Source organism: Rhea americana, unplaced genomic scaffold (assembly GCF_003343005.1).
Source record: "Rhea americana isolate MKP2758 unplaced genomic scaffold, rheAme1 scaffold_382, whole genome shotgun sequence".
In the NCBI taxonomy this organism is placed as follows: domain Eukaryota; kingdom Metazoa; phylum Chordata; class Aves; order Rheiformes; family Rheidae; genus Rhea; species Rhea americana.
Genome location: NW_028186515.1, coordinates 305,803 through 314,771, shown reverse-complemented (window position 1 = coordinate 314,771; position 8,969 = coordinate 305,803). Strand labels below are relative to the sequence as shown.

Sequence of the window (8,969 nt, the reverse complement as noted above, 5' to 3'; positions counted from 1 at the left end):
CCTCTCTGCCCTTTGCACACACCCCCCGCCCGCCCGAGAGGGCAGGGGATCGGCACTATTTGCCTAAAGTAAGAGTTTATCTATATTTAAAAAGATGATGTAATATATTCCCCCCATCCCATCCCATCCCATCGCATCCCGTCGCATCCCGTCGCATCCCATCGCATCCCATCGCGTCCGGCCCCAGCCCCTCTGCTGCTGCCCGCCAGCGCTGCCTGTCCTCTGCGCGTCTGTCCCTTGCCGTGGGGTGACGGGAGGGTGATGGGGACGAGGGGCTGGCTCCTGTCACAGCTTTAAAGTGCCTTACGGTGAACTTGAAATCTGGCTACTTGAACCTCTCTGTTGTAAGAAACCAAACCAATAATCCGCGGGCGGCCGCGCCCCCGCGCTTCCAGGTTGCGTTTTTTGGTTTGTTTGTTTTTTTTGTTCTGTTTTGTTTCATTTCGTTTTGTTTGTTTGTTTTTTTAAACGAAGGCTGCTTGATAATAAATGGAGAAGCAGGGACCCCCTGCGCCTGCTCTGTCCCTGGGGCTGGGGCGCCGCGGGGACGGCGGCACTGCGGGGAGGGGGTGCCCGAGGCGGGGGACACGGCGGGGCCGGCGCAGGCGCGGGACGCCAGCCCGGGGCAGCGGGATGCCGGCACAGCTGCTTTATTCGCCGCCCTCTGCCAGCTCSCAGCACAGCGGCTCTGGCTCTGGCGGCGTCCCCACAGCAGAGCCGCCCGCCTGGCCGGGTCCCCGCTGTCACTGGGCGCTGCCCTCCTCGCCGGGCGGCCGCATCACCTTCACCTCCTCCAGCTCGCTCTCGCTGCCCTCAGGCTGCTCCTGGTAGCCGAAGTCCAGGCTGGCGGGGCAGAGCGGCGTCACAGCCCCGGGCCCCGGGCCCCGCTGCCGCCGCTGCCGCCGCCGCCTCACCTGGWGCCTGAGCTGTCCTCGCCGGCAGCGCCGCAGCTCTCCCTGCTGCCCCCGTCGCTCTCCCCGCTGGCCTCCTCCCGCAGCCCAGCCCGCAGCCGGGCCGCCAGTGCAGGGGGCAGCCGCCGGCCCCCACCGCCGCCCTGCAGCAGCTGCCGGACGCACCGCCGCAGCTGCCGGCCCTGCTCCCGGCGCGGGGCCTGCGGCTGCTGCCGCARCGCCCGCAGCGCGCCCAGCCACAGCCCTGCTGCTTCATCGTCGCTGGAGTCCCTGCGGGCACAGGGTGGGCGCCTGGGGCTCGGTGCGGTGGCGAAGCGGTGCTGGTGCACGCTGCAGCACCGTGCACGCGGCCCCGCGGGCTCCCTGCGCGGGTGCTGCGCCGAGCCCTGCTCACAGCTCCTCATCGCCGGCGTCCTGCTGGCTCAGGGGGGCCATGCAGATGGAGCAGGCGTTGTTCAGCTCCCGGTAGCACTCGCCGCAGTAGAGCCCTGGTGGAGCGGGGCCGTGAGCGGCGCGGGGCGCCCACCTGCCCGCCTGCCGCCCCCGCCGGCGCCTACCTCTGCAGCCGGGCGTGATGCACGCCACGCACTCCTGCTCGCGGGCCGTCCCGCAGGCCAGGCAGCACCGCTGGCGCACGCCCAGGAGCCGAGCCAGCCGGGCGCAGACGGGCAGCCTGCGGGCGCCAAGGGGCTGGGCTGCAGGGCAGTGCTGCCACGGCGCTGCAGGGGCCCGGCTGCTCTCCGCCCCATGCGCCCTGGGCTTACCTGGAGGCAAGGATGAGGAGCGGGTTGGTGTGTCCGCCGTCGGCCGTGCGCTGCCTCACCGCCCGGTGCAGGGCGCGCGCCAGGCCGGTGCGCCGCACCAGGATGCTGTTGTAGAGGAAGCACGTCCGCTCCTGGGCAGAGCCGGGCAGGGCGTCAGCGCCGGCGGCTGCCGCGGGCCGCGGCGCTGGGGGCTCTCACCTGCTCGCGGCACGGGTAGTAGGCGGCGCACACCACCCGGCGCAGGCGACCCACGTAGCTGCCAAAGACGGCGATGAAGAGGCAGATGCCGTAGAGGATCCCTGCAAAGAGGCGGCAGGTCAGGCCATGCCGGCAGCCCTGCACGGCCGCCCTGCCACCGCGCTGCCGGTGCCTCGCGCCCCCCGGTCACCCATGGTGAGGTAGGTCTGGTAGTCGGGCTCCACAGGCTGCAGGCGGCACCGCTGCGACAGCACCGAGATGTTGCCCTGCTGCAGCGCGTCGAAGGCCGAGACCAGGTCCCGGAAGATCTCGCTGGTGTAGCCCGTGCCGTTCACGCTGATGCCCAGCACCGCCGGGGCTGTGGAGCCAGCGGTCAGCACTGGGGGCAGAGTGGGCCCCAGGAGCCCCACGCGCTGTCCCAGGGGTGCCAGCTCACCCCGGGCAACGACCTCCCCCCGGAGCTGGTGCCGGACCAGGTCGAGCAGCCAGAAGATGCTGTAGTCGGCCAGGATGAAGCTCAGCCCCAGCGCCACGTGCCGCAGGACGGCCACCAGCTCCAGCCCGTAACGGCGCCGCTCCTGCCGCGAGAACCACAGCCCGTCTGGGCGGGCGGGCGGTGAGGCCGGGCCGCGGCAGCACCCCGCCGCCCCGCGCCGGCAGCGCTCACCGGGGCGGATGTAGCGGCAGCTCTCGCGGGCTCGCAGCGGCAGCACCGTGGGCTTGCCCTGCTCYGCCCGGCGCACGTCCAGCTCCACGAAGCGCCGCGTGATGTAGATGTTGTCGAAGGTGTCGTCCCGCAGGTACCGGTGGCGGTAGCGCAGCGCCCTGGGGAGGGGCGGCGGGAGATGGGCACCAGGGCACCGGGCTCCCGGCCCCACGGCTCCGCAGTGCAGCCCACTCACTGGAGGTACATGTAGAGGATGGCGCAGGAGGAGAAGTGCGCGAAGAGGCCCAGGACCTCGCGGGTGGGCTCCAGGCACACGCGCACCCCCTCCATGATGTCCAGGGCCACCTCGCCCAGGGTCTTGCTGGAGTTGAGGCTCACGTCGAAGTGGTGCACGGCCGAGATGTTGAACTCGAACTCACGGCGGACACGGTCCAGYGCGTTCCTGAGGGCTGTGGGGAGACGGGATGGGCAGAGCGGTGCCGGGGGCAGCATCAGGAGAGCCAGGGCAGCCCCCAAGSCCACTGCAGCACCGGGACACTCACGGACAGCAATTTGCTTCTTGAGGAAGGACTGGATGTACTGGGGGATGATGCAGAAGAGGAGGATAACTGTGGAGAGAGGTCTCCGTCAGCACGGGGCTGCATGCTGTGGGGCAGGGGTCTGCCCCACGGCGCCGCCCCCACCACCCATGTCCCCCCTCCACCCTGAGCCTTGAAGGAGAGGCCTGCTCAGCCGCCGGCTCCAGCCTCGGGCCCGATGCGGCTGCGCAGGGCCCGGGGCCGGTGAGCGCACGCACTGTTGGCCAGGCCGCAGAGCGGCTTGAAGGCGACGATGATGTAGCAGAGGAAGTAGAGGAAGGGCACGGCGCGCTCGCAGTTGTCCTTAGCCTCGCTGAAGATGCCCAGGCAGCGGCGGTATGGGGTGCCCAGCTCCCGGTTGCACAGCTTGCCCACGCTTGCCAGCCAGATCCACACGTTTCGCAGGGCTCGGGCTGCGGGCAGGGACCCAGGCAGGTCTTTGGGGGCTGGGGCAGGTGATGGGGCAGGGACAGATCGAAAGCACGCTGGGGGCTGCTGGCATTGGGGATGGCAGGGGACAGGCTCGGCGGTCCCCACTCACCCACGTGGCTCACGGAGTCCATGATGGAGTGGAAGAACTTGCGGACGCGGTCACCCACCACCTTGGCTTTCTGTGCGATGTCCTTGATTTTGGCCAGCACATCTGCGGGGGGCGAGGGGGGGGCGTCACTGTACCGCATGGGCAGGGGCAGCCCAGGGCTGGCTCAGAGCATTGTRCATCTCCTCCCGTTCCAGCAGCTCCCCCGTCACCCGCAGCCCCCCGGCCAGGGACCCCCACCCGCGCCACCAGCCCCGGTGCCCCCTTGCCCCGTCTCACTCAGCAGCGGCTGGCGGGCGCGCTGCAGCCGCTCAGCTGTCTGGTTGAGGGCGAGCTCGGCCCCGCAGGATATGGACTCGGCGGCCCGGGAGAAGTTGTGCAGGATGTTGGTGCAGGGCCCCTGCGTGGCCATGCCCAGCGCCAGCAGCAGCAGCAGCATCTTGCCCTCCTCTGCAGGGATAGCCGGGGCAAGGGGTGGCCCGGGCCCTGCCGGCGAGGGGCACGCGGGGAGCTGCCCTCGCCGTGCAGTCGGCCGTGGGAGCGGCGGGTGCTTACTGGTGAAGACGTGTGGCAGTGTGAGCAGCACCGTGACGCGCACCTTGATGGAGAAGGCCATGCCCAGCCCCAGCGCGGCGCCCAGGCTGATGGTGGTCACCAGACAGTACCAGACGTTGTGGCTCTGCGCCAGCAGGACCAGGGCCCCGTACAGGCTGGCCAGGGCCATGCCCAGCACAAACCCAGCGGTGCTGCGGGCCACTTCCCGAACTTGGCTCTCCTCCTCCAGCCAGGCCTCCTGCCACCAGCCCCAGGCCCCTGGTGGCCAGCTCTTCCCCCAGCCCCGGAGGGCTCTGCCCAGCCCCGACACCAGCCCCATGCTGGCCACGGTGCAGGGAATGGGTCTCCAGGCCTCCTCGCCGTCGTGGCTCTCGGGACGTTCCGGGCGGAACCGCGGCGGCTGGGTCACAATGAGCCAGATCCGCGTCTGCGGCGCCGCCCTGGGTGCCGGAGCCATGGAGCCACAGGCGGGCACCGCGCAGGAGCACCCGGCGGGAACAGAGGCGCCCAAGAGGCAGAAGCCCCCCAACACAAGTGAGCCCCCCCATGCCTGGCTCGCAGCCGGGGTCCCGGTGAGCAGCCCCAYGGGCACCGGCAGGGCGACGGACCGGCCTCTGCCCCTGCAGCCCTGCAGCGCCTGGCCGTCCAGCTGCTGCCAGCCTCATGCAGCCGGTTCCTCTGGAGCCCAGCAGACCAGCACCGCTGCAGCAAGCTGCTCCTGGGTGCTGGCACCGGCAGCCTCCTCGGCCTTGGTGAGCACTTCCCGGCACTGGCTGTGCCAGAGATGAGGCAGCCAGTGGCGCTGGGGACTCAGGACACAGGCGGGTGTTTCAGGGCTCTGCCAGCTCCTCATCGTGCCCATGAACATCCCAGAGGCGCGCAAGGTGCAGCTGATGTGCGGGCTGGCAGGTGAGGCCGGGTCTCGGGGAGGCGGTGGGGGCCCCTCCTCGGGATGGCTGCAGCTCCCTGCTCGCCGCAGGGGCCACCGCCCTGGGCTGGGCCACGTCGCCACACTTCCGCTGCGCCAGCCTGCTCGTGGCCCCCAAGTTCGTGGGCAAGGAGGGCCGGGTCTACGTGCTCTCCTACGCCCTCGCCGCCATCTACAATGGTAGGGCCCCCCCTCCTGCCCGCCCCCACAGTGTCCTGGCCGTGGGACCGGGCCTGAGCCGGTGCTGCACRTGCCAGGGCCTGTGGCCAACGTGCGGCACAACCTGGACGAGGTGATCCGCTCGGTGGGCTGCGTCACGGAGCTGCAGGTCAACCACAGCCGCCAGCTCTGGCAGGTGTCGATGGCCCCGCTGCGCGCCATGATGGAGGACATGCTGGTGAGGCCGCGGGGCCGGGGCGGGCTGGCCGTGGGGGCAGCCCCGGCGGGGCCGCCCCGGGGGCTGCGCTGAGCCAGCCACCCCTGCCCCAGCGGAGCGGGCGGACGCTCAACGCCGAGACGCAGAACATCTCACGTGCCTTCGTGGGGCTCAATGAGGAGGTGGCCAGCGAGGCAGGCTACGAGCTGCGCCAGGGCCGGCGCGCAGCCCCCCCGCAAGCCCTCAGCACCCAGAAGCTGTATGAGATGAAGACCAAACTGCGCTGCAAATGTGAGCGGGGAGCAGCTGAGCTGCAGCAGCGGTGGTGCATGGGAGGGATGGTGCACGCAACAGGCAATACACAGGAGGGAAGGTGCATGTGCTTGGCATTGCATGGGAGGGATGGTGCACGTGCCAGGCATTGCCACGGCCCTGTGCAAGCCCCCGTGCCCAGTGCGAGCAAGCTGTAGGATGGGGCAGCTGCATGGCAAGCTGCACGCTCCAGCCTGAGGGCCCTCAACCTCCCAGATGTGATCGACTTGGCCATGCAGCGGTGCAGGGACTGGTTCAGCACGAAGCACCAGGCCTGCATGGAGCAGATCGTTGTGCCCYTCATCAGCCACCTCCTCTGCCTGCCCATGAAGTTCAAGTTCCTCTGCCACATCGTCAAGGGTGGGTCATGTGTGGAGCACCAGGGTGGCTGTGGGCCCAGGAGCCAAAGCCCTGTGCCCCCACAGTGCTGCAGCTCTGGCTCAGAGCAGCCCAGGGCGGGGGCCTCCAGCGCTCTCATGGCCCCAGGAAGGTGGCCACACTGTGATGGGATGATGCCCGGGAGGTCCCAGCTCCCTCCAGCATGCTCCCCTCCCCGGCCCCACAGTCATGCATGCCTGGTGCTGGGAAAAGATCCCTGTGGAGGGCAACTTTGGGAAGATGTACGACATGGTGAATGGATCTGTCAACAACCTCAGCCAGGACTTCAGTGCCCAGATGGTCTTCCAGGTGGGCGCCCATCCCATCCTGTCCCCCCAGGGCTAGGTGCCTGGGGCAGGCATGGGCACTGCCCAGCACTCATGGCCTTGCTGCCCCAGGAGGAGCACCGTGATATGCTGCTCGGCRCCAACGTCTCGCGGGAGCAGCTTGTGGAGGAGGTGGCCTCGCACGTGCGGCAGCATAGCGCCCAGCTGGGCAGGGCTGTCTCCTTCTTCCGCCTGCTGCTCTCCTGCACCTTCCTCCTTGTCTTCTTCTCGTGAGTGCAGGCCAGGCCCATGGGGCCAGGGAGGGATGAGAGGGTGCTGTGCTGGCTGTAGGGCACAGAGCTTGGCAGTAGCACGGGGGTCTGGGGTGATGCACCCCACCCCTTGCCACCCTGGACACCCTTTCTTCCAAGGGCCTTCTCCTACACTAAGCGCTACAACCAGGACTTCTCCTTTGACAACGTCTACATCACCACCTACTTCCGCCAAATTGACGCCCGCCGCAGGAAGCAGGTGAGGAGGGAGAGGGGCAGAAGGTGGCCCAGGCATGCGGGATCCCTGGGGGCTGCACTGAGCCGCCCTGCTCCCCCCACCAGAACAAGCGGACGCTGCTGCCGCTGCGCCGCGCAGAGGTCTCCGCTGTGATCTTCCCCAGCCGTGTGGCCATGCAGCCACCAGAGCTGCAGAACATGGTGAGGGCAAAGGTGGGCGCTGCTGGGCTCCTCACGGGGCTGGGCATGGGGCCGGGTGCTCCAGGGAACRCCACCATGGAGCCCGGTTCCCGCAGGTGGTGGAGCTGCTGGAGTGCATCCCGCCCCTGCTGTTCCTGCTCCTCACCTGGGGGCTGGACCGCGTGCTCTTCACCATGCTCAGCATCATCCGGCAGCACTCCTTCGTGCAGTACTCCTTCCGCAGTGAGCGCCTGGCCCCACAGCACCACCAGTGGGCAGTGCCAGCCCCACAGCATCGCCCTCCGCAGCTCACCAGCAGGGCTGGCATCGGCTCAGCTCATTACCAGCCTCGCCGGAGCCCAGCCCCACCACACCGGGCTGCCCACGCACTCTTCTCACAGGCAGCCACCACCTGGAGGTCCAGGTTATGGGCACCTCGCTGATGGCTCGGCTCCTGCGAAGCACCATCGGCGCCTTGAACACGTCCTCCTACACGGAACTAGAGTCGTCCAACTTTGGTGAGCCCCTCCAAGCTGCTGGCAGAGCTTGTTCCCCAGCACAAGGCGCCTGGCTGCCCCTGCCAAAAAAATGTTCCGGGTGGTTTCCTCCTGCCCCACTGCAGACGGCCGTTCCTCAGGGCACTGGGGGACCAGTGCCAGGGGCACTGAGCACCTCTGCCCGCATCCCCAGCCTGCCTGCCACAGCCCCAGGGCATGACGACCGACGACTACCTGGCCAGCGGCCTGCCGCTGGGCGTGCTGGCGCTGCTGTGCCTGGCCCAGGTCTACACGTACCGCCTGCGCCGCGTCATCGCCGCCTTCTACTTCCCCAAGGTGAGCTGCCCGCAGCCCCTGCACCAGCCGCGCGGTGGGTTCCCGGGCTGCGGGATGCAGATCCTGACAGCCGGCGCCTGCGCAGCGCGAGAAGAGGCGCGTGCTCTTCCTCTACAACAAGCTGCTGCGCCGGCGGCAATGCTTCGTTGAGCTGCAGCGGCGGCGCGTCGCCCGTCGGGCACGCCAGCGCTGGGCCCTGGTGAGCGGGGATGGGGGATAGCGGAGGCCTGCGTGAGGCCCTGGCTGCTCTGCCCCTGTCTGGGAGGTCCAGCCCAAACCAGGGGTCTGACCCCTGTGGGGCTGCCTGTCCTCCCCATGGGGCTGGCCCTGTCCCCGCTGCAGGGGATGGCCCTGCTGGAGCGGTGCTGCCWGCGCTGGCCACGCCTGCGCCGGTTCCTGCGCCGGCGCTGCGTGGTGTGCGGGGAGCCCGAGGCGCCGCGGAGCCGGCTCTGCCCGGTGCCCACCTGCGGCTCCATGTACTGCGGGCCGTGCTGGAGGGACGTGGGATACGCGTGCCTGGCCTGCAGCCCCGGCGACCCCGGCCTCTCGGAGGAGAGCAGCGATGAGCACGTGGCGTACGTGGCCTGAGCACTGCGCACCACGCAATAAAGACTGCTGCCTTGGATGTATGGGGCGGCCAAGGCGAGGGTCTGCAGGGGCACGGGGTGGGAAGTCGGGGGGGGTCTGGTGCACTGGCAGCCAAGGCGGGGGTCTGCTATGGACAGGGTGGCAAAGGCAGGGTCTCAGGTGCAYCCTGTGGCAAAGGTGGGGTCGTGGGCCCAGCGGGTGGCAAAACCTGGAGGTCTCGGGCACAGCAGAAGGTGAAGGCAGTGCCCCCGGGTGCACAGGGCAGCAGAGGCAGGGTCTGGGGTGCTCCGGACAGTGAAAGCGGGGTCCTGGGTGCASCGGGTGGCCAAGGCAGGGATCTCCGGTGTGCACCGGGTGGCAGAGGCAGCAGTCCCGGGCGGTAACTCTG

General features: G+C 69.3%; 2 protein-coding genes across 2 annotated transcripts; one reads left to right on the top strand and one right to left on the bottom strand.

The window, feature by feature from the left end:
* Window positions 1–711: 711 nt before the first annotated feature.
* Window positions 712–4,668, bottom strand: DCST2 (DC-STAMP domain containing 2). The gene is made up of 15 exons (XM_085313272.1): window positions 4,212–4,668; window positions 3,936–4,106; window positions 3,660–3,761; window positions 3,337–3,531; window positions 3,083–3,148; window positions 2,776–2,989; window positions 2,541–2,698; window positions 2,310–2,474; window positions 2,064–2,231; window positions 1,874–1,974; window positions 1,676–1,806; window positions 1,469–1,584; window positions 1,306–1,399; window positions 915–1,181; window positions 712–843 (listed from the first exon to the last, which is right to left on the bottom strand). The coding sequence occupies exons 1-15, from the start codon at window positions 4,666–4,668 to the stop codon at window positions 744–746; spliced, it is 2,505 nt and encodes an 834-aa protein (XP_085169398.1). The 3' UTR covers window positions 712–743.
* On the top strand, window positions 4,667–8,581 carry DCST1 (DC-STAMP domain containing 1). Its single transcript, XM_085313271.1, has 16 exons — window positions 4,667–4,745; window positions 4,838–4,963; window positions 5,046–5,120; window positions 5,191–5,319; window positions 5,397–5,536; window positions 5,629–5,806; window positions 6,044–6,187; window positions 6,393–6,514; window positions 6,604–6,761; window positions 6,903–7,002; window positions 7,086–7,181; window positions 7,277–7,403; window positions 7,562–7,678; window positions 7,851–7,993; window positions 8,079–8,192; window positions 8,336–8,581. The coding sequence occupies exons 1-16, from the start codon at window positions 4,667–4,669 to the stop codon at window positions 8,579–8,581; spliced, it is 2,094 nt and encodes a 697-aa protein (XP_085169397.1).
* Window positions 8,582–8,969: the final 388 nt, after the last annotated feature.